The following is a 22,939-nucleotide window of genomic DNA, read 5'->3' as shown; positions in this document are numbered from 1 at the left end:
AGCAGTACTTTTACTGACAGTAGCAGTACTTTTTCTGACAGTAGCAGTACTTTTACTGACAGTAGCAGTACTTTTTCTGACAGTAGCAGTACTTTTACTGACAGTAGCAGTACTTTTACTGACAGTAGCAGTACTTTATCGTCGAAAACCCTCTCAAATTTTCCTTTTTTCTGCTACTAGCAGTACTTTTACTGACAGTAGCAGTACTTTTTCTGACAGTAGCAGTACTTTTACTGACAGTAGCAGTACTTTTTCTGACAGTAGCAGTACTTTTACTGACAGTAGCAGTACTTTTACTGACAGTAGCAATGGTCGAGGTCGAACCTACCGACGAGGCAATTTACCTAATTGAAATTAACGAGCTTGTTAAAGACTTCCTCAGGCAGAATGTAAAAGGCAAGCTTGTTAACTGTTGGATAACGGGAAGGGCTGCCTTGAATCTCGAGACTTCGACTGGAATTCCAATTCAAATACCAGACGGGACAGCCTACGACGACATAAAGCAAGCAAAGAAAGAAGCTCTTCTCAAGTTCTTTGCCAAGCGTCCTTGGATACGACTTCCAAACAGAGAGAACCCTTTCCCAAGAATGAGCCAAATTCTCAAGGGTCTCCTTCACTTCTCGGGTCAGCCGTTCTACATAACCTCAGAAGGCGACATCCAACCAGTTCAGTAAACCTTAACGTTTAGAGTAAAAACATTTTTTTCATTTTTTGAATGAAGCAAGTTAAATTCGTCCCACACCAATCTCAATGGACCGATGAAGAGTTTCAAGCTATGGTTGAAGGTGTTGAGAACGACATAGACGGCGAACTTGAAGGAGCTCAAATCACAATTGCAACCAAAATTGCAGGAGTCAAGGAACAGATAGCTCCACTTAAAGCTACCAAAGCTACTCTTGACCTCATGGATAGTTACCGTTTAGATGTCAAGAGTGGAATAAGACAATTAAAATTGAAACTTCTAAACTACGAAGCTATACTCCAAAAGTTAGCAGAGATGAGAAGACTTTACCAGAGCTACTTACATGTAAGGGACTTACCTTCAAGCAGTCCGACCAAGGATGAATTTTCTGACATTGTCCCAATTTTGTCCGAAAGTCAGCTCAGATGTTTTGAACTGCTCCCAACATATCCAGAATATGAAAATTTGCCTGAACTCTTCCGCAATCTCAAAAAACGTTTTTTGGTTCTCATGTTCGAAACTTTTATCGGAAGAGACAACAAACGTTCAGAAGAAGAACAAGATATTATTTTAAACTTGTTGTATGACTTAACTGTCATAACAAGCTTTTTGAAGTAAAACCGTCATTCTCAAACCACTTCATTTTTTCGATGTCCGAACAAGCACCGAAGCCGAACACAATGGCAGATGTCCTTTCAATGTTGCCAGACAAGCGCCCAGTTCAAATTCAAATTTTGAATTTGAAAGCTCATCTGACAAACACCGTTAAGACTCTCCAAAGTAGTCTTATGGAAGAGATGACCAAGCTCAAAGCCGATGTCCTCATGAACCAAGCTTCCAATGAGAAATGCCTGAATGATTTGACGGAAACCTTGCGCATTTACGCGAGAGAGAACCGAGACCTTGCCAGACTCATCTACCGTTTCTTCGAAGAGATAGACGCCATCTGGAAGGTACTCGGAAAGGACAGAACCTCCAACACCGTAATTCGTGAGTACCAAATTGAAGAAGGAATTTTCGAGGAAGAAGAGAAACACGAAGAAGAAGAGAAACACGAAGAAGAAGAGGAAGAAGAAGAGAAACACGAAGAAAAGGAAGTTTGGGCAACCCTTGTTGCCGATGACACTTACGAAATTTCCCAACCCTACCCATACCAAATCCGCAACAGGAGACGGCAAGGTTCTTACCCCAGTCCTCAACAACTTGGGACACTTGAACCTTAACCTTCGGAATCGCGGTTCAATCTCCATGGGCAAGCTTGTCGCAATTCAATGGGTTCCAAATCCAGGCAAGAAGACGAAGGTTAGACACATTGACGGTGACAAGCTCAACAACCGTAAGGAGAACCTCGAGTGGTTCTAAGAGTAAAAAAATTTTATTTTAGGGGGAAACCCCAAGTAAATTTAGGTGTTTAGTTGCGTAAGCGGCTTAAATTAATGAGAATTTGGACAAGTAGTTCCTGACCCCTGAATTGGACTCTTTCGTCATCCCAGTTGCGTAGGAGGTCGTCCCAGAGGAGTTGGTAGAATTGCCAATCCAAGGACGATTTGTCCTCCCAGGCATTGAGGATGTACTGCTCGTAGAGTTTCATGACCTCTGCCTTGCACCAGACACCCTCTCCCTTGGAACGTAAGGCTTCTTCGAAGTGCTCGAATGCGATTGGCTGCGTGACCATCTGAAATGACACTTTTTGTCCGTTTGGTCAATGTTTGTGTCTCGTGCCATAGTCGACGAAAATACAAACAAACAGGTTATATATGAGTTTGAGACCAAGAATGGTGTAACTCGACCTGTCCGATTCAAATTCGAATAAAAATTTTTTATTTCATGCAATGTTTAACTATTTCACCATCTTCTTTAACACCCCAGTACTTCCTTTTCGATATTACATGAACTTCGGTGAAAATTTTGTCCAATTTGAATTGACCCATCTTTTCACCGACCATGCCCATTTCAATGAGTTTGTTATAGCCTTCTTCGTTCGTCATGAGTGCATCGATGTTCTCATAGTAAACCTTCACTTTGGATTTGACTTCCGAGAAGAATTTGTTGTAGTTGTCAAGGACTGCCTTTGCGAACTGAGGGTAAGACCAATGTTCGACAATAGGTTTTAATGTGGTTACTAAGCCACTTTGACCTTGAGTGAATTCGTACTTCAAAACAAAAGGAGAAAACCTTTCAACAAAGTTGTCGACCTTCTCATAATGTTTACTCTTCATCTCTTGAGGTTTCTTAATGGAATATCCCCATGTCGAATTCATAAGCAATTTGAGTGTCATTGCAAGTTTGGGGTTTGAAGCTTTCCTAATATCATACAGTTGTTGTATGACTTTTCCAACTGTATAGTTCCTTCCTGGGAACTCACCGTCTTCGTTTGGAATTCCAGTTGGAATATATTGGACAAACCTCATGTACGCAGCGTTAAGGTCGACATAGTATATCTTTTCATCTGAGTCGAACTTGTCGCAACCAATCGGCCCGGTTCGTGGAAATTCAAGCGAGTCTCTTATCTTCTGAGAAACTTCTCCTGTTATCTCATAAACATCGTCGAAGCAACCTGTTTCATATAAAACCTTCTGACCTAACTCAGATGCTCTCCAATACAATTTGACGTCAATTGGATGTCTCAATGGAAGTTTATTTATAGCATCTTGAAGTTCTTGCAACCTCATTGGAAGTTCTTCTGGTTCAGGTTGGTATCCGAACAATCCAACTCCTTTTGGAATTGTGTACTTCTTTTGTACTAGAACTTTGTCTGGAACAACTTTTGGTCTTGCTAACAGTGAAAAGTTTGTTTCGTCTTTTGGTACAAAAGTTTCTGTCAGCTTGTCATCTGGAATTGGTTCCAACAAACCTTTCTCGAAAAGAATGTTTACAGCTCTGACAATGTTGCACTTGCCTTTTCCGAACAATGGGTTTGTAAGACTTTCGTTCAACATGAAGTGGTTGTGGACAATTACAATCTTCAACCATGGTAAGTCTTTGTCAACAACATAGTCGTCATGTGAAGAACCTTTAGCTGTAGGTATGTTGACTCGGATATTGACATTTGCCAACGGTGCAATTTTTGCCAATTGACCTCTGAGAATGTACCTTGTCTTCACACATGACTCAAGGTACTTCATCTTCTCTTCTGTAACAAGACCAGAGTTCCTGAGACATGTAAGAATGCAAGGTTCATTGACAATTGTTTCAATTGAATTGTAAATTCCATACCTTGTCAAGTCAATGTCAGACTTATTTATGAACGGGAAGTATCCAGCATGTTGTCTGACTGCTTGAGGGTTAGGTTGGTACCATTCGAACTTGACACTTGCAATTCCTTCAATTGCATTCAAAATGTCTGAGTCGGAGTCAAACATTTGTTCTCTCTTTGTAGTCTTGAAAGCGTCAAGAAGTTTTGCAGCTGTTGTGACATTGCCATTTGCATAGTAAATGTGACCATCCAAATCCGTTATGGTCAATCTGAGATTGTATCCTTTCTTATTTCCATCTTGAATTGCAGCAAGTACACCCATGAAGCCTTCTTTGTTCTTTCCTTCGTCAAAGTTTACTGTAAAGGTTCGACCAGAAGTAATTTGACTTCTAACTTCACGGTACTTTTCATATGCATATCTTGTTCTTTCCATGGGAGCATGTGCGTCTTCACCTTTTCCTTTTTTCCTTCTCAAAGGATGCAATTGTTCGTCATGTTTCCAGTAGAATCTGGCAAAGCCGTCGTGTCCTTCAACTTGAGGTTCACTAACATCGAAAGGCATGTCCATAAGACGTTCTTCTTCTAACCTCTCTAGTCTGTTTGGATAATTGGCACGTGCTGTTTCCAAATCCATTTCGTAGGTCAGACCAGCTAGTTTGTCATAGACTTTTATGGGTCTTCCCTTCCTATATTTAAAATTCTTTGAAACTCTCCAACCATATCTTTGTAACTCTGCTTTTATTCTAGCAGACTTTCTATCCATTCTATATGGGGGCATTTTTATAAAAATAAAAAAATATTTTTTTCTTTACTTTACATAACCACCTGCTGCCATAAGTCTTTGACGCCAACCCATACCAGCTAATGAAGGTTGACTTGGTTTAGTTTGGAAACTAAACTTTGGTTTTGGTTTATCTTCAGTTTTTGGTTTTTCTTCTTCTATCGGTTTTTCGTCACTTTTCGGTTCCTCTGATTTTTCCCCACTTGCAGGAACAGTTGTGTCGTCAACATCTTCATAAATATCATATGCCATTTGTTTTTGTTTTCCTTTCAACTTTTTGTGTTTGTTGTAAAGTTTAGAATATTTCGACTCTAAGTCAATGAGATGTTCTATAATGAACTGTTGGTCAGTGAAGTAAACTTTTCCATCTGTTGTCTCGAAAGCTCCTTCAGACTTCAATATTTATTTGTGAGGGTCTGTTTCTTTTTGAGATACTAGCCGTTCCATTTCTATGAAAAGTGACTTTATAGTTAGGGTTTGTATTTCCAGACCTGGCACTTTCTATTATTGAATTTTTCTCTTCATCTGTAAGTTCTTTGACAGGTTTTGACAATGGTTCTGAACTTTTTGTTTGTGGTGTCAAATCTACCGTTTCAACTTCTTCGGTCATTTCATCTCAGTAAAAAATTTTAGTTTGGTTTGTTTTCAACTGGTTGTTTGTTTTTTAAGTCGGTCTAAAACTTCCTGAGGTATAGGAAGAACTTGACAAACACGTGGTTGTGTAACTGCTGGAAGTCGACAAATCCATCTTGAACCCATTTGTCTCAATGCTGTATTGTTCATTTCATCTCAGTAAAAAACTTTACATTCCCACGTTTGAGGCGGTTGCGGTTGGTTATTGTTTACCACTGTTGTGCATGGTTATATCCTCTGTTAAAGAATCTTTCACCTTGGTCCATATAGTGTCCTGCTTGGTTATAGTAGTCATTTGCTTTGTTATAATAGTTTTCTGCTTGTCTTCCTACATTGTCCATCCATCCTTGAACTTTTCCTCTTGTTTCAGGATTTGGAATAAGATTTGCTGCATCTCGTGCTAATCCAACCTTTCTGTACAGTTTGTATAATAGGTTGTGCTTTCTCTTTAAGTATAACCTAATGTACTCAAAATCTTCCTTCCAACTCCAAATACACCTCTGGCTATTGTTCCCACTGCGGGCAAAAATCTGGATGCAACTCCTGCTAATGCGCCAAATAAACCCATTTCTTAGGGTTAAAAAATGACGAATCCAAACAAGGACCCTATGTTTCTAAGCGACAAAGAAAGCACTCATAAAAATCTTTAGTTCAACACCAAATGCTTGGTTTATGGATATCTTGGAAAACATTCCGAGGTTAGAACAGATGGACCACCATACTGGCTAATATTTGTTGGTCAAAACACAAGATACTGTGAAGCCATACCATTACAGTCCAAAAATATTTTAGATGTGAAAACTGCTTTGACAATATTCGTTGACAAATACCATCCAACAAAACTGACATCTGACTATGAAAGTTCTTTCAAATCAGACGATATTAAAAACTATCTGCGTTCAAAAAATGTAAACCAATATTTCATTGTCGACCAAAACCATTCTGCTCTTGGTGTCATTGACGGTTGTATAAAAATGTTAAGAGACTTAAACCAACCACAAGGTGGTGAAGCAAATGAAATGTCATATGACGACAAATATAGACACTTCTCCATGGCAAAGATGAGACAAGTTTTAAATATTTACAATAACCGTAAACAAAAAGGTTTGGGAAACCACTCCCCCGAAGAAATGAAAAACAACCCTGACTTAGAGAAAGACTATATATTTAATAGTTTAGTCAAAAGAGACAAACAAGAAAGAATGCCGGGCTTCAAACTTAAGAAAGGTGACAAAGTAAAAATAGAAATACCTAAACGCGACCCATATGAAAATACTATTGACTATGACAACAATGGGAACTCGACAGGTACTCATATTCGTGTTCGTAAAAATAGAAGAAAGTATACAAGAGAATATTATGAAGTTTTAGGCAAACATGGCAAAATGTACACACTGCAAGCAGAAGATAAAACGACAATTGTCAGACCTCGTTTCAAACTTGTCAAAGTTCAAGGTGGTATACTTTCAAAGACAGTTCCTAACAAATATAAGACAACTCCTGACGAATATGCTAAAGAAGTTGAAAATGACGACTAAGCAATTCTATACCATGCGTAAACTGTCATGTAAGGTGGCATGTATTCTTTACTTTGTCCCGTTGTTTGCGTATATCCTGAAACGAAATGTGTATGGTTTCCTTCTCCCTGAGTGTCACCCAGTAACAATTTATGGCAAACTTAACGTTGTCTTTAACATCATATCCTTTACCTTTTGTCATTCCTGACCAATCCCAATATCTATGCTTATGCCAACCCGCTTGAGATGTACTTAAATCTATGTAGTGACTGTGTGCAGGTAAATTTTCACCTGAAATCGTTTTACTTCCACCTGTTTCCTTTGAAGAGTTTGCACAATACAAAAACCTGTCGACTATTTGTTCCCATGCACCAACACCAAACATTGCTTGAGGACCTCTCACATCCATAGATGTATAAATAGAACCTACTGGGTTCATTAAATCAAACATATGAGATAATATAGGATTGTCTCTTTTGAACTTAAAATATAGTGTAACTATTTCTGGTTTCTTCTGGTTTGTGTCAGAATATTTTTTATAATATAATCTTATGTTTTCAGGGTAGGTAAAATCTTGACTATAATATTTATTTCTGTCATCTGTATAATAATATACTATTCGCGTTTTTTCTATTGCATTATATCTTTTATATCTATAATATTCTAAATATAATGTTTGCTTTTTTGGGTCTACACGTGCGTCAACACCATAGTCATAATAATATGGTGCTGGAGCTGGGTTAGGTAATGTCATATCTGCCATTTCATAAACTCTTAAATATTTCTTTTGTTCGTCTCCATATAAGTTTAAGTAGCAGTTGTTGTCTAATGGAACTTTAACTTGTGTACCATCATTCTTTATATAGCTTACATACATTTCATTGTTATTTTTCGGAATGAGTTTATACCGTATACCATTTTTTAAGGAGTGTACAAACTCCCATCTAAAATATTTGTTTTCTTCATTGACAGAAAAGTCACCAACAATAGTTTCAATATTTTTTGTTCCAACTAAACTTTGGTATATTTCATTGACATATGTTTTATCTGCTTTCTTTTCAAGGCTAACGTTTAAGTCTGTTATTTCAGAAGATGTATGTGTATGTCCAACGGCACTTTTCCTGTTTAAGGTTTCTTGTAAGTTTGTAATATTTGCAATGGTATGTATATGAGTCTTTTTAGAATATTCGTTTTCAGCTCTTGTCACTTCACTTGACATTTTATTGTCAACATATGTTTTGTCTGCTAGTTCAGGATGAGTATGTTCTTTTGTTGCATAAGCATTGTTAGCTCTTTCTTCTTCTTTTGCTATTGCATCGTCTACATATTCTTTGTCAGCTTTGTTGTCAACATCTGCTTTCAAAAGAAGTTCATTTATAGGTTTCTCGTTTAAAGTTCCTTTTGTTGGATTTATACAGACAGTATGGTTCTTGTCTTGAAACAGAAACTCGTCTGTCAATGGGTTTATCGTCAGTTTTAAGTTTCCTTCTTTCAATGACTCAGATATCTTAGAATAGTTTGAAAAGTTTGTTGTGTTCTTATTTAGAGCTTGTATAATGAGTTGTCGGTTGTGTTGTATTTCTCTCATAGACGCTGTTTCATTTGACATTTTTATTCTAGATAAAATATGCTTCAATAGAAAAAGAAAATTCAAGAGTTGCTACAACTAAACCATTAGATGAACTTTTTACTAATGTCGGTCAAAAGTTTGAGACAGAGACCGTAAAGCATGAAGGCTATCGTTTTGACTACCCATTGAGATGGTTAAGAGACCCATCCGTCACAAAAGCTTGGCTTTCGTAGAATGAAGTTCATTTCAGAAGCCATACATGGTTTCCCATTTACGGTCGGTTTTAGTTCGATACTATAACAAAGAAAAACGTACGCATGAGAAATTTGAACAGGGAAAACTTTTACAAGTGAATTTGCTTGTAAACTTAGAAACAACTCTTCAAGCTTTTCAAGAAAAAATAAACGATATCTATCTCGAATATGCAAACCAGTATAACATTGACGAAGGAGAGTACCATCTCGATATTATTTATGACAGGAAAAACGCAACTGTTAAAATCAATAAAATAGAAGACCTTGGAGAAAACGTTTATATTTCTACAAAATATAACAACTTGGCATGGTATAGATTTTTGAGGATGTTAAATCAGCCTGCAGAATATCCAGTACACCCGGACTTTTATGAAGTCGAAAACCCTAATGGAACATATGAAAATGTTTTCGACCCAGATGCTATTATAGTTCATGCTTCATTTTCTGGTGCGCAAAACTCTTTCTTATGCTGATGAATGACTTTTACGAAAAACCTACAAAGTTATATGAACCGCCGAGTGGAAGTATTTCAGACTTTCAAGTATGGTTTACTACAGATGGAAGAAAGAGAATAATTCCATTATACCACGCGTTTTACTTAGAACTTAGTTTCATATACAACTACTATCGAACGTAAAAATATAATTTTTTAATACGGTTGAGGTGTTGGATTTGGTTGCCAACTAGACTGTGGTGCAGGTTCAGGCTGTTGTATAACAGGAGCTTGTTCTTCTGGTTCAGGGTCTTTAGGTATAATACCAACAAACTGACCTACTCTTTTACCAATATTTTTGACTCCGTTCCAAATTCCTCTTCCTACGGTTTTTATTCCATTCCATATACCTCTTCCAACATTTCGAAGAAGTTTCCTATCTTACTGAAGAAACCCATTTTACTATATGTAAAAATCTAATGTCCGCCTAGTCTCTTACGTTTCCTGTTGAGTTCCATAGCATTCTTTAACTGGAGCTCATACATTCTGTTTCTCCTCTGGTAGAAAACATATTCTGGGTCAACTCCTGTGTTCGCGTCATCTGCATAAAGTTGTTTATATCCCACTTCAGGGTTTGTATAAAACTCTTTCCATCTCATATTTGCATACCATGGTGGCAAACCTAACGCAGCGTCATTTGACATGGCAGTTTGCATTTGTACATCTGTTGGCACTTGACCATAGTTTGCCATTGCAGTTTGTATTCTAACTTCATTTGGAATATTCTCTGGGTTTGGTTGTCCAGGTTGCTGTGCATTCGCTAAGTTCTGTGCGTCCATTTAATATTAGATAAAAATATCTCTTACGAGTACATATGCTGAACATTTGCAGGCATTGGTTCATCTTCATATTCTCTGTACTTTTCTGCCACGTCAAATAAATAAATGACACAATGGAAAAAACCTAAAACAAGTAGTCCTATTTCAAACCACATTTACTTACTATAAAATTTCTTTATTGTGACACTTTCTCCAGTTTATAGGACCTCTCTCATATTCTATCTTGTCATATATAAACTCATAGTCATGTATGTCCTCTAACCATCTCATAACGGTTTCCAAACCACTTTTATCGGATGTAAAGTAAAAGCATGGATGGTTATGTAAAACGTCTAAAGTTTCTAAAGAGTCTCTCAAAGTCCAGTCTACTTGGTATTGAAAATCCCATGTGTTATAGAACGGCGGGTCCACTATAAAGAAAACATTTTCCTTGTCTTTATATTTTTCATACAATCTGTCCAATGACATCTCACAAACTCTATACCCTCAATATATTTTTCTATGTCCTCTTTGAAAACATTTGTATAGTTAAGATATAAAACTTTTGACATAAGTGTTTCAATGTCATGAACTCTTATAGCACCACTATATAATAGTCTAGAAGATATACTATCCCAGTCAATATACTCTGCTTTTTTCAAAACCTCTCTGACAGTATTTTTCTTATCTAATGGTATACGTTCCATCTTACCTATAGGTATCTTTTCTTTTAACTCTTTCAATATTTTGTTTGTGTCTGGTATATGTTTGAGACGGTTCATATAGTTGTCGAAGTCATTGCATATAATCTTTGAGTCAGGAAATACAGTATGGCACAAATGAGATATATAGAAACTTCCACCGAACAAATCTACAAATGTTAGACCATTCGGTAGTTTCTTAAGTTCTCTCAATAGAATATCTTTACATCTACTCTTATTTCCAAAGAAGGGTAACGGTGGTTTTGTAAAATTCATTTTATATATATATAATAAAAATGTTTTTACCTGAAAAGTGACAGAAAAGTGACAAAACATGAAAACATATATAATTTGTGAAAAGCTCCTGGAAGACCCGTATATAAGAACTTCATTTATACTAAACATCTTCAGGGCTAGAGGGCACGAAGTGCCTGGAAGCCCCACTACCTTTTTTTTTTTTTTTTTTTTTTTTTTGAATGAATGTATAAATCTAAATAGTATATTGTCAAAAAAAAATAAAAAATAAAAAAAAATAAAAATAAAAAATTAATAATAATAGTACCATCACCACAATTAGCAAATTCAAAAGATATATGAATTGCTATCGATCTCTTTCAAACAAACACATAGAAATTTTGATTAAGTATTTCAAATTTTTATATGAGATAAATATTGAACAGATAAAATATAAAACAATTTTTAATAATAAATATAGATATTTATTTTGTAGCCATTAAAATTTCTCGGCTATCTAATAAAATTTTGTGAGAACGTAATCTTTTCAAATTTAGTATCAATCTTTGGTCTTTTATTGTTCTCTCACATGTTGCTTCTGAAGGTGAAGCGGAGATAACACGAAGGGCGATATCTGCAAAGATTGATACATTGCCATCTCTATGAGAGATTTCTTCCCAACCGTATTCTTGACGTTCTTGAATCATATCATCAGAGAAGATATCATTATCACTATTAATATACGTGTTAAATAGTGTAATAATATCTGTTATTGGTTGACCCGGAATACGAAATTGTTCCAAAATACTTTTGAGATACTGCCTAGCTGCAACAAAATGGTTAACCGGCTGATTTGAACTAGATGTTACATCTGCGAGATCAAGCATAGGAGGGTCAATTGTAGCAGTTACCTGACGAATTGATCCCTCCTCAACCATATCAAGAGAAACTTCAGTCGAACCTTCTTCAAAGATAGAGTCCATATAGATAGATTGAATGTCTTCTACTGGATTAACGAAAGTTACGTTTGTAATATCAAATGAATTAATTGCCGGAGATTCGTTGATCTGCGCTCCGTGGACGAATTTTTGGTTGAAATAATACCTACCTTTCGGTGTAAAAGCGAAGGCTAAGCACCAAAGACCTCCAAAGTCCGATCCAAGGGTATAGTTCAACAACGATCTTGAAAGGATTCCAGCAAAAGGATTGTTGTTGCTGCTGGAAAGGTATTGGAGTGCTTCAATACCCTTGCAAAGCCATACGTAGCAATCAGATATCTTGGTTTTATCTGATTCGAACGTGGAAATAAGCTTCTTGAGAATTGCCAAGCAGTCTCTTAAGAACTTGATGTTTTCAATATCAATACGCGTATATCTTGAAATTTTGTCTTGATACTTGATAATAAACATACAAATATTATAATCATAGATCCACCTGGTGGATACATGCTTTGGACAGAGAGCTCCGATGTCTTCAACATGGATTCTACAAAGAGCTGATATTTCGTGGATATGTTTCACAATTGCTCCTAATGCTACGTCTTTTGTTGTCATATATTGATAACAATTATGAATCCTGTGGCATAAACACGGGATAAACAAGATTTTGAATAACCTTGGGTCATTTGAGTTGTAGAACGATTGATTCCATCCTTTCTGAAAACATTTCAATTGCGCTTTATTGCCATCGCAAACTACACTGCTGATCTTAACATCTCTAATGAAGATTCTGTTAAATCCTTGAGTAAGCGAGTGGATATAATCTTCAGATGTTCCACCATTCATTTGGATTGACTCAACAGGATAGGGCCGCTTGCTTTGCAGAGGATTTGTGAGGGAGAAGTCCAGATTGTGAAACTGCTGAGTCTTCCCCTCATCAATGGCAACACAGGTACAGGCAAGCTTAGCAAACTCATCAACTTTTGCAACATGGATTGAATTTGCAATTTGTATCATTGTTTGCCTTAGTTTGTCAGTTGAAATAGGCTGGTATATTTGAGAAGCTAGTTTATCAACATTGATGTTAACATTGTGTAACTGTGGGAACTTCAATATCATCGAGTCTGCAGTATACATTATAATGGTTTTAACTAGCTTTGTAAACTCTGGGCTTGAGAAGGTATTCAGAGCCAAGTTAAATCTTCCAGTAAATGTAGCAAGCTGTTCATAGATATCCCCTAACGATATAGGTGTAAGCCCTGTTGCTGGGACGTTTTGATAGTATTGATCGATTGTTTGTTGTGATGCTACTTCTCCTGGTGTGCATATGTGCCGTTTGTTTTGGATCCATTTTTTGAAATGATCCTCACGCATTTCTTCCATTGCACAGTGGCATATAGTTCCGTCAGGACGCTTTACTAGTTCATTGCATTTAACATAATATTTTCCGTACTTGTCGCCTGGTTTTTTATATCTAAGATACTGATGCTTAGTACCGACCTCAATGTCTTTATAGTACGTCGGTACTGCATCAATCATTGTTGAAATAATGAAGTGATTACTTAAGCATTTTTATTCTCAATTTGTTTTGAATAAATTCAAATTTTTAATGCATAATTTTTAAAAATTCTCTAATATACCTTAGATATAGATACATTTATTATCAATTCAAAAATTTCAATATAGTTTTGGGATGGGTAGCCCATCCTATATATTCAAATTTTCAATGATTTTGGGTTGGGATTCCCAGACCAGAATAATTTCTAATTATAATTCGTAAAAATATATGTATATTTCATTATTACATCATTTAATATATTTTTAGTTAAATAGTCACTATTTTCACAATTTTTATTATTAATTACTGAACTAAACAGGTTTCAAATAGAAAGAGTATAAAAGATAAGTGTTTTTCTACATGTGTTTCGATAAGAATTATAATAATTGATGGTTTTTACAGCCAAATTTATTTTATTATTTAAATTTCAATGAAAAAAGATAAGAATTTTTTAATAAAAATTTTTTATTAAGAATTTTTTTGTAAAATTGACACTGGGATGACGATAGGGCTGGGATCTTATCCACCCCGTTCATTTGGGAAAATTGCAGATCTATATTGTTAAACTATTAGTTTTACATGGAGCAGATGTCAATGCAAAAGATGGCCAAAACAATAAGCCACTTCATTATGCAGCAAAACAATGTAATAAAGATATGATATACATTCTTATTTCTAACGGTGCAAACCCCAATATCAAAGATAAAAATGGATACTATCCTATTCATTTAGCAACAAAATTGAAAGATTTTGACATAGTTGGATTTCTTGTATCTAATAGCATCAAATATACAGTTGATGTCGATGCGAAAAACAATGATGATAAGACTGCTCTTCATGTTGCAGTTTTAAATAATTCTTTGAGGATTGTTAAACTTCTTATTTCGCACGGAGCAAATATTAATGCAGTAGATAAGGGAAATATTACGCCATTTCAATATGCAATAAGAAATTATCATAGAGAAATTATCAAAATTTTCATTTCAAAAGAAGGAGATGTAAATACAAAAGTAGAAAATGGATTATCAATTCTACATTTTGCTGCGATTTTTGGCGATAAAGAAATGATCGAAATTCTCATTTCGAACGGAATCGATATCAATTCTAGAATCCAAGCAACTAGTCAATCAGCACTTCATATCTCTTTAATGTTAAATTATATAAATTTCATTGAATTTCCGACTTTTGATAGCCATGAAATTTTTGAGTTTCTCATTGAGAATGGAGCTGATATCAACGCAAAAGATATCAATGGCAAATCAATTTTTCATTATGCCGTTAAGTATAATAATATTAAAGCTATCGAATATCTTATTTCACATAATGTTAATGTGAATGCTGCTAATAACAAAGGACAAACGGCTCTTCATTATGCAATAATCAAACATCACCAATTTTCTCGTTTCACATGGTTCAGATGTCAATGTCCAAGATAAAAAAGGAAGAACACCTCTCCATATTGCAGTGCAGTACAATTACAAAGAATGTGTTGTATTTCTTATCCAACATCGTGCAGATCCTGATATCATTGATGAATATGAGAAAACTCCACTTTGTATTGCAATTGAAAATAATTATAATGATATTGTTAGTCTACTTATTTCATATGATACTAATATTTGCTACAAGCAAAATTTACTTGAATAAAAATTAAATCACATCATTTATGAATCGATCTATAACCGAAAAATAGTAAGAATTAGATCCAATCAAACACAAGAATATTTAATGTTTCTCTTACATAACAGTCGAAGTTTAATTATTCTTCAATAACCAATAAAAATGAATAATTGATAAATATGTACCAGAGAATATAACGATTTCATAGAAAAAGAGAGATACGAAGAGACAAAACATTTAATAAATATACGCTGTGTTGCCAATGGTATGTAATTATTTCAGATTATTTCATATTTTTCTATTCAAAAAACTTACATATTAATTTGAATTGAAAATAATCGTAAATTAAAAAACTTTCTTCATCTATGATTTTTACTTAATTGAGTTTTGATACTTCTTCTGATAACCAAGCCTTTAACCTGTACTATACTTCCGGAACTTACATTGGATATACAAGTAACGATTTTGTTTCTGGAAGAAAATGTTTGGAATTTTTATGGGAAAATGGCACTGGTGGATATTCAGTAGGGTTTTCAAGTCAGTCACTAGATGTTTATGTATTTATGCATGATTCCATTCACCGAATGGATTGTATCTTAAATGGTAAAACAATAAGAGAAGAGGAAACAACAATTAATGCAAAATTAAATGTTAAATATATGGTATGTATTAATACAGATGAGAATACATTTTTGCTCCAGTATGGTAATCAATATAGATATATAGATTATGTCCCCGTGGCCACTGAAAAATTAAGAATTTTTGTGCAAAATGGAGCTATGGCAAAGAGAGCATATGTTAGATTATTTTTTGGGAATACACGCTTCAATAATACCCTTCCTCCGAGATATTCTGCTATTATTTCTAAGGATGTTGATTATTATATAACTTGTAGACAACCTTTGCTTTTTCGATACGATAATTTGCTAATTTTTCTATTTGTTTTAGATTAGAATGAAAATTTTAATTGAGAAAACTTTCATATATTAAATAAAAATTAAATGTTCGTAAATGAGCTACATTTTGAACCGAGTCTGAGTTTTATCTAAGATGTCAGCCGACTTCTGAGTTTTATCTACAATATTTTTGACAACAGTATATTCTGTAACAGAACTTCCAATATCTGTAAGTGTCAGAGACATTTGAATACATTTACATGTTAAAAAATGTCACGTTTAAGTTAAAATGTGACCAAACCGTTTCTATAAACTTCTATTCTTTTGGTTCGATTTTGTAAAACATATATCAGTGTGCTATATAGCCGATACGGTTTTATGTATGTTTTGATGTACTTCTATATTTGATTCAATTTTTGTAATTTGTTGAGTTCTTTGAAGCTCAAATATTTAGTGATGCATTTCTCGAACTTATTTTATTTATAAGTTAACCTTGAAACATGAATTTTAGTATATCATGAGCATATTTTTTTCTAATTTTGCAATACTTATAATATCATACCAGGATTCATGTGGAAGTCTAATATTTGGTATATAATATTCTTACAATAAATGTATTAATTCAATTATATTCAAAATGATGGGTCGCAATTTTTACTGAAATTGCAAATTTAATTTCAACAATGAAATTATTGTTTAAAAAAATAGCACAACAGCAAGATGGACAATCATATATAGAATTATAATGCTCCATATAATGCTTTGATTTGATGCGTATATAATGTTATTTTTCGAACATCTTTGTAAAAAATTGATTTTTGTAATTTTTGAAAACATTCGATTTTATTTCGAGATTTCCTCTATAGGTGAAGTATATTGAACAATATTCCTATGGGAGAAAATAATTGTAAGTATGAGTACTTTCATTAATACTATGGGTGCCATGGTTATCGCTCAAACGATCAAGTTATATCTCGATTGCGTAAATTGAAATTTTGCTATTTTCTAAATTCACGGCAACAACATTCTTTTATCCTGATCGTACATCACAATATTTGAATGTGCGACCATTTGTTCAAGAAACCGTCAAGTTATTCTTCATTTTTCATGCCGCGGCGAACAAAAGCAGTTGCAAAGCGTATAAGAATTAGTTCAAAGCGCGAAAAATAGGGTAGAGCCATATGTCGTCAACACTGTTGAATTTGTGCTATCTGTATTATTGAGCGGCGCTACATTTTGCCAATCAGAATTTCAATTCATGCTGAATAACATCAAAGTTCCGTCAGAAGCTACATTTCATCGAGTCCAAGAAAAGGTTGGTCGTGTTATCATAGAAGTTGCCAGAGAATCTGTTAATTATTGGAAATCTCGAATGAGAAAATGTTCGGGACTTTTGTTTGACGGTTCTTGGAGTCAGAGAAGAAATGCAATGTTTTGCTATGTACAATTTGTAGAAGAGAAACTCAAAAAAATTGTAGATTGGGAAGTGATATCTAAATCTTTTAAAAATTTCAAAGGTAATTTCAACGGAAAATCAAATGAAATGGAATTTGAAGGCTTAAAAAGAATGCTGAAGCGTTGGAATAATGAAAAACGTGTAAATTTTTTTGTGCATGATGGCGATGTCAAAATTGTTTCTACAATCAAAAATACGTTCAAAGGTATCAGAGAATACAGAGATCCTGGACATTTTCTTAACAATATACAGAAAAAGCTCAAACTGCCAGAATTCAGAATCTTATCTAGCATTTCAAAGAATTTATTGCGTTGGCTTAGGCAACTTCTCAATGACACACATATGTCAATTAAAACAAAGAAGTTTTTATGGTTGAATTCCGCTAAACATTATGCCGGAAATCATAAATTTTGTCCAGATCCTGAAAAATGCAAGATGATTAAACCATGGAAATATGCAAAAAATAAAACTGCTATAAAAACACTTAAAAAATTCCTCGAAGATACCGTAAAAATCTTTGATATGGTAAAAAAGATTCATTCAACTCAAGTAGTTGAATCGATAAACCATATCAAAGCAATGCTTGCTAATAAAAATATTAATTGGCATGCTTCTTGGCCAATTAGGATGGCAGTCACAATATTGCATTTCAATGAAAGTATGTTTGAAACGATTGTAGCAATAAGATACAGGTTAAATTTACCAACAATGCCAGAAATGATGAACAGATATTTCAGAATGTATGATACAACAAAAGATTTAATCAAAGCATTCAAAAATTCAAAGCAAGTTCAAAAAAAGTTTGCGGCATTAAGAGCTATAAAGAGAGGTCTTCAAGCTACCGATGATCGTATTACTCTTAAATCACATAAATAATTATTAAATTTATTTCACCCTCAAAACATCATAATCTTGCACCTTCTTTGAATAAACACTTTCACCTTCTATTTTTAATTAATGTTTTTTAATTGTCCAAAATTTTTAGATTATATAAGATATAATTTTTTATAAAAGTATTATTTTCTAAAAGATAAGTATATATTCTTAATCACAAAACCTAGCATTTTATCATATCTATATATCAGCTTCCTAAATATAATACTCATATAGTTAGTATGATTTTAATGTTTTTGAACATGAAACGAAAATATGATTACAATCATATAACATAATGGAGTTATTGATATAACTTATATGCATGATACATTAAGAAGTCTTCCAACAATATAGATATAGTTGTAGATTCCTATGATTCCTTTTATATTGTGAGATAATAACATTTTTATGCTGTCAGGAGCCTATGAGTGCCCATCCTTAAGGGTACACATACTCACATAAAATCAACAAATCCTTGTTATAATTGTAAAAAAGTATAACATTCATATTAGGTACTATATATTGATTTACACTAACTTTTTACTGACGATAAAAATATTATCACTGCAGCTTAAAATTTGGGAAATAAAGTTAGATTGTGAAAAGAATTGGCACTTAAATTATCTGAGTTTAAACATATAATTTTTTAGTTGCTGCAGAATGGAGAGGATTTATTCCAAAATGAAATTCTATAAATTATAACTTTATTCTTTAAAAAAACAACAACAATATAAATTTATTCGAAAAACTCTGGAAGTTTTTCCAAAATTTGAGATGAAATTGTTTCCAATTTTTCGTTTTGGTCGAGATTTTCGATATCTTCAACGTTATCTTGTATCTCACTCTGCTGCACGACAAAAGATAACTCTGGAGTGTTCATAATTCTCCAAATCGCCGACAAAACAGAGAAAACAATTTCATTATTATCAGAAGAAATTCCTGGAAACAGAGAATTCAAAAAATCAGGAGTAACTAAAGAAAGAAGTGAATTAGTTGGGATTCTAACAACTAAAGAACTAATAAAATATATAGAATATAGCATGTTTTCGAAGCTCCTCTCTTGTAATGATGCCAAAAGATTAAAAATGTCATTTTCAAGAATAATTGAAATTAAATTATCAGAACAATGAAGAGCTATTTGGGCCATTGCTGTGCAAAATACTTGTATTGGCCAGCTATCATCTAATTGCACCATGTTATTCAATAATGACGTAAAATCGAAGTCAATTGTGAATTCAAAAATTTCTGAAAGGTGTCCAAGTATTTTTACAGCATACATCGAGTTAATTATGTCATCAAATGATGAAATAATCGATAATATCCTATCTAATATAAAAGATTCAATGAGAATATCTGGATTAATTAATTTTTTGAGAATTAAAGTGTCAATTGATGCCAAAGTATATCTAACACCTATTTTCTTAATAAGAGAAATGAAAAACATGCCAATAAATTCTGATAAATAGTCAATTGGGAAAAAATCTGATTTTGTTAGTTTAAAATAGAAGAAATTGACGCCATCATTCTTTTGTAGTGATTGACATTCTACGGCAGCGTCATTGATCATTGTAAAATCGACATTTGAGAGCAATTCTTTTGCATAAGTTTGATCTCGATTAATAATGAATCCATATGCAGTAAAAACATAATATTTCGATTTAAATAGTTCTATTTCCATTAAATGTGCGAGTGTTTGTTGTAATTCAGCATCAATTAATGAAATAAAAATAGTATCTGGAGCTTTTTCGCATAATAAAGTAATAATTTCAAGTGCAAATATTTGTATGTCTGGATTTTCGACCATTTGTATATATTTTATTAGTAGATGCTGTATATCAAACTCGGTAAAATGTTCAATTTTGTCGATTTTGTCAAATCTAGCAAGAAATGTCTTAATATTGTATAGTAAAACTGGAATTGACGTAATATTACCTTCATCTTCTGCATTTTTAAGATTAGTTATGTCTTCATTTAATTCAAAATATGATTCTTCACCAGCAATAGGTTTGTTATCTGTATCTATTAGACTTTCCGCTTCCTTTTCAATCGTTTCTAATGTTTCTATTTGTTCTTTCTGATTAATAGTTTCCTTGAATTCATCCATGAAAAAAATCTTATATAGTAAATGAATGTTAAAGCATAAAATTTTGAATAAATGGTGTTTTTATAGCAATATATGTTAAAATATGAATGGTTTTTCAATAATTTTAGGAAAATTATCTATGAAATTAAGAAATTTTTGATGAAAATAGTTACAAATGGTATTAATAAATATACAGACAATTTATTTTACAATTCAATATAAGCACTGCATAAAATTGGTCTCAACCAAACAACAGGACCATAAGGAACATCCCATCTGCACTCGTAGTCATACTGACCATGGTTTTCAATCTCAAAAGTGATTACTTTCGTGAAATTTGGTATAGAAAGCAAATCATCGTGAGATAATGTAATATTTTTCAAGATATCCTCAACAGTCTTCCTTATATAGTATTTATTTTCAATTGTACTTTTGTGGAAACAGTTACAAATTTCTAAAAGTTGAATTTTTGCGTTTTCTGGCTTTAAATAAACCAAAAACCTGAGAACAAACACGTATGCAAGGTTTGTTGAGAATCCTTTCTTCAAACTTTCCAAAATTTTGAGAAATCCTTTGTAAATCTGGTCAATTTTATAAATTCCGCTGGTAAATGCGAGCAAACATAACAATCTAAGCTTCTTTCTTGAATTTCTTGGATCAAAGTTAAAAATGTCTTCAATTAAATTGACAATTACAACAGGATCTTCAACTAATAAAGACATTAATTCATAACAAGTATAAAACATTGCAGGAAGCTCTGATTGCATTCCTGATTTAATTAGATTAACAATGAAGCTTCTGTTTGTCTTAATGTAACTGATAAAATCAGGAATTCTAAATTGATAAGCGTAATTCACGAAAGAAAGGGCTCCAAGAGCATTCATTGGTTGGAGATCAGTAAGACAAATAAGAATAAACTCCGAAATGTTGGTTTTCGTGACAACAAGTTTTCTTATAAATCTTCTATAAATAGAAAAGCAATCTTCATCGCTAGGATACTCATGGAAGCGTTCTATGCTTGAGAGTATCTCTAATGCGAACGATGTGTCGAGTTTCGTGACTGAACTTTTCATTAAATATGAATAAATAAATGAAAAATACGAATGAGCGGATCCCGGACTCTTTGTATAGGAATTCAGGGTCTGGAATAAAACAGGAAACATTTCAATGACCTTTTGGTCGGGCTGGAGCATTATATAATGAGTTGGAGATTGAATATTGAATTTAAATGAAGGATTTTCAAGGAAAATCAGGATCATTTCTGTTATACGGTTTACAACAGCGCATTGTGTGAACAGCATGGTCGAAAACTGAAAGATTTTTGCGATGGATTCTCTACAATCTTGAATTAATGAATAAAGTCCAGGAGTTTCGCAGTCAGTGAATGCAGCAATCAATATACAAATGTATGCTTGGCGTAAACCTAACGCTGTATTCGAAAAAATCAGTTTTCTGAAATTATTATAGTATTCGCGTAAAATTGGAGCTTTGATGAAGTGACGAAGTATTATTAGGTATAAATCTCGTGTCGATATTCCTAAAGAAAGGTTGTGAAGGAGCTTATTTGCCAAAGCAAACTGCATATCTGCATTTTGTTCAGAAGCAAATGGTAAATTGACGAGAAAAGACGCTATAGCATCGAGAGCGTATGGCATATAACTAACTAGTAAGTTGATTGATGTTTCAATTTGTCCATTTAACAATAATGACAAAGGAGGTAAAAAATAAGCGGATGTAAGCACTGATTTCCCTTGGGATATGTATAAAGCCGTAAATGGATTGTAGCAAAGTAATCGAACAATTTCAGGAGAAACTAATTTTTGAAAATTTAAAGGTTTTGTGAGAAGGAGATTAATAACTTCAGCAACAAACTTAGCGGTATGAAAATAAAATGATAGATTCTGTATGGACTTCATAATTGTCATTAAATACTCAAGAGAATTCCTCCAAATTTTGAATGAGTTTTGGAAATCTTTTTCTGTAATATTAGGGGAGCCAAGCTGTACGGCATTCCAAAATAGTCCAAGAACTGAGTCCTTTAGCTCTGGAAGGTCATGAAAAAGAAAGGTAATAACGAATTCTGTAAATTTTAAGTTTTGATGGAGTAAATAGAACGCGATTGATATTATACAAGCTTTAATATGCTCTTCTTGTGATAATGATTTGATTAAATTGATAAAAACGGAAAAGTCTAAATTTGAATTCGTAAAATCGGTAACTGTTGGCGAAATAAGTGAAATATCAATTAATTCACTCGAAATAGCAGCTGGTGTCGCAGTTCCTAATTTAATTCGTTGAAGAAGATCAATATAAAGTTGCAAATGTTCAAATGCCGTTTTTTCTGTGCAAAACTTTTCAAAATTCTTATATTTCGTCTTCATGGAATCCATCAAGTCGGACTTATACTTGTTTATCTCCTCCTGGATTAGTAAAGAACTGCTTAAAGTCATCTCAATAAAATTGATAACGTCACTTTTTATATCAAATACTAATTTTTGGCATATATTACAGAGTGTTCAGCATCCCCATAGTAATTACATTTAAAATTTTAAGTCAAAATCACAATTATCCTTTTGATAACATTTCCTTTCCTCAAAATTAGAGTAAATGTTGTTAATTAACAAGTTTACATATTAAAAGATATTTCATTAGGATTATGACTTTTTTATGTCAATAGTTTTATCCAATAAAAA

General features: G+C 33.4%; 11 protein-coding genes and 3 pseudogenes across 14 annotated transcripts, besides 2 other annotated features; 5 read left to right on the top strand and 9 right to left on the bottom strand.

Moving 5' to 3' along the window:
- Positions 1–7,989: part of a mobile genetic element that runs on past the window's edge.
- TVAGG3_0343050 (uncharacterized protein) lies at positions 716–1,300 on the top strand (the record flags this gene model as incomplete). The annotated part of the gene is made up of 1 exon (XM_051230804.1): positions 716–1,300. The coding sequence occupies one exon, from the start codon at positions 716–718 to the stop codon at positions 1,298–1,300; it is 585 nt and encodes a 194-aa protein (XP_051100534.1).
- TVAGG3_0343040 (uncharacterized protein) lies at positions 2,094–2,357 on the bottom strand (the record flags this gene model as incomplete). The annotated part of the gene is made up of 1 exon (XM_051230803.1): positions 2,094–2,357. The coding sequence occupies one exon, from the start codon at positions 2,355–2,357 to the stop codon at positions 2,094–2,096; it is 264 nt and encodes an 87-aa protein (XP_051100533.1).
- Positions 2,503–4,641, bottom strand: TVAGG3_0343030 (DNA/RNA polymerases family; the record flags this gene model as incomplete). Its single annotated transcript, XM_051230802.1, has 1 exon — positions 2,503–4,641. The coding sequence occupies one exon, from the start codon at positions 4,639–4,641 to the stop codon at positions 2,503–2,505; it is 2,139 nt and encodes a 712-aa protein (XP_051100532.1).
- TVAGG3_0343020 lies at positions 4,687–5,269 on the bottom strand (annotated as a pseudogene). The gene has a single exon. A coding segment is annotated over exon 1 (583 nt).
- Positions 5,965–6,801, top strand: TVAGG3_0343010 (annotated as a pseudogene). Its single transcript has one exon. A coding segment is annotated over exon 1 (837 nt).
- Positions 7,990–8,436: 447 nt separating the features above from the next.
- On the top strand, positions 8,437–9,230 carry TVAGG3_0342990 (annotated as a pseudogene). The gene has a single exon. A coding segment is annotated over exon 1 (794 nt).
- A 312-nt stretch (positions 9,231–9,542) lies between these two features.
- On the bottom strand, positions 9,543–9,905 carry TVAGG3_0342980 (uncharacterized protein; the record flags this gene model as incomplete). Its single annotated transcript, XM_051230801.1, has 1 exon — positions 9,543–9,905. The coding sequence occupies one exon, from the start codon at positions 9,903–9,905 to the stop codon at positions 9,543–9,545; it is 363 nt and encodes a 120-aa protein (XP_051100531.1).
- Positions 9,906–11,304: 1,399 nt separating this feature from the next.
- TVAGG3_0342970 (uncharacterized protein) lies at positions 11,305–11,802 on the bottom strand (the record flags this gene model as incomplete). Its single annotated transcript, XM_001291414.1, has 1 exon — positions 11,305–11,802. The coding sequence occupies one exon, from the start codon at positions 11,800–11,802 to the stop codon at positions 11,305–11,307; it is 498 nt and encodes a 165-aa protein (XP_001291415.1).
- Positions 11,803–11,990: 188 nt separating this feature from the next.
- Positions 11,991–12,894, bottom strand: TVAGG3_0342960 (ribonuclease H-like family; the record flags this gene model as incomplete). The annotated part of the gene is made up of 1 exon (XM_051230800.1): positions 11,991–12,894. A coding segment is annotated over one exon (904 nt), but the record flags the coding sequence as incomplete, so codon positions are not given.
- Positions 12,895–12,978: 84 nt separating this feature from the next.
- Positions 12,979–13,296, bottom strand: TVAGG3_0342950 (uncharacterized protein; the record flags this gene model as incomplete). The annotated part of the gene is made up of 1 exon (XM_001294970.2): positions 12,979–13,296. A coding segment is annotated over one exon (318 nt), but the record flags the coding sequence as incomplete, so codon positions are not given.
- A 675-nt stretch (positions 13,297–13,971) lies between these two features.
- Positions 13,972–14,751, top strand: TVAGG3_0342940 (spectrin binding; the record flags this gene model as incomplete). The annotated part of the gene is made up of 1 exon (XM_001294969.1): positions 13,972–14,751. The coding sequence occupies one exon, from the start codon at positions 13,972–13,974 to the stop codon at positions 14,749–14,751; it is 780 nt and encodes a 259-aa protein (XP_001294970.1).
- A 1,518-nt stretch (positions 14,752–16,269) lies between these two features.
- Positions 16,270–18,601: a mobile genetic element.
- TVAGG3_0342930 (uncharacterized protein) lies at positions 17,867–18,163 on the top strand (the record flags this gene model as incomplete). Its single annotated transcript, XM_051230799.1, has 1 exon — positions 17,867–18,163. The coding sequence occupies one exon, from the start codon at positions 17,867–17,869 to the stop codon at positions 18,161–18,163; it is 297 nt and encodes a 98-aa protein (XP_051100529.1).
- A 231-nt stretch (positions 18,602–18,832) lies between the features above and the next one.
- On the bottom strand, positions 18,833–20,268 carry TVAGG3_0342910 (armadillo (ARM) repeat-containing protein family; the record flags this gene model as incomplete). Its single annotated transcript, XM_001297860.1, has 1 exon — positions 18,900–20,267. One exon carries the CDS (start codon positions 20,265–20,267, stop codon positions 18,900–18,902), a length of 1,368 nt encoding a protein of 455 aa, XP_001297861.1.
- Positions 20,269–20,332: 64 nt separating this feature from the next.
- On the bottom strand, positions 20,333–22,696 carry TVAGG3_0342900 (uncharacterized protein; the record flags this gene model as incomplete). Its single annotated transcript, XM_001297861.1, has 1 exon — positions 20,453–22,696. One exon carries the CDS (start codon positions 22,694–22,696, stop codon positions 20,453–20,455), a length of 2,244 nt encoding a protein of 747 aa, XP_001297862.1.
- Positions 22,697–22,939: the final 243 nt, after the last annotated feature.

This window comes from Trichomonas vaginalis, chromosome V (genome assembly GCF_026262505.1).
Source record: "Trichomonas vaginalis G3 chromosome V, whole genome shotgun sequence".
NCBI classification, from domain to species: domain Eukaryota; phylum Parabasalia; order Trichomonadida; family Trichomonadidae; genus Trichomonas; species Trichomonas vaginalis.
Note: the sequence above shows the minus strand (reverse complement) of the source record. Positions and strands in the feature narration are given on the sequence as shown.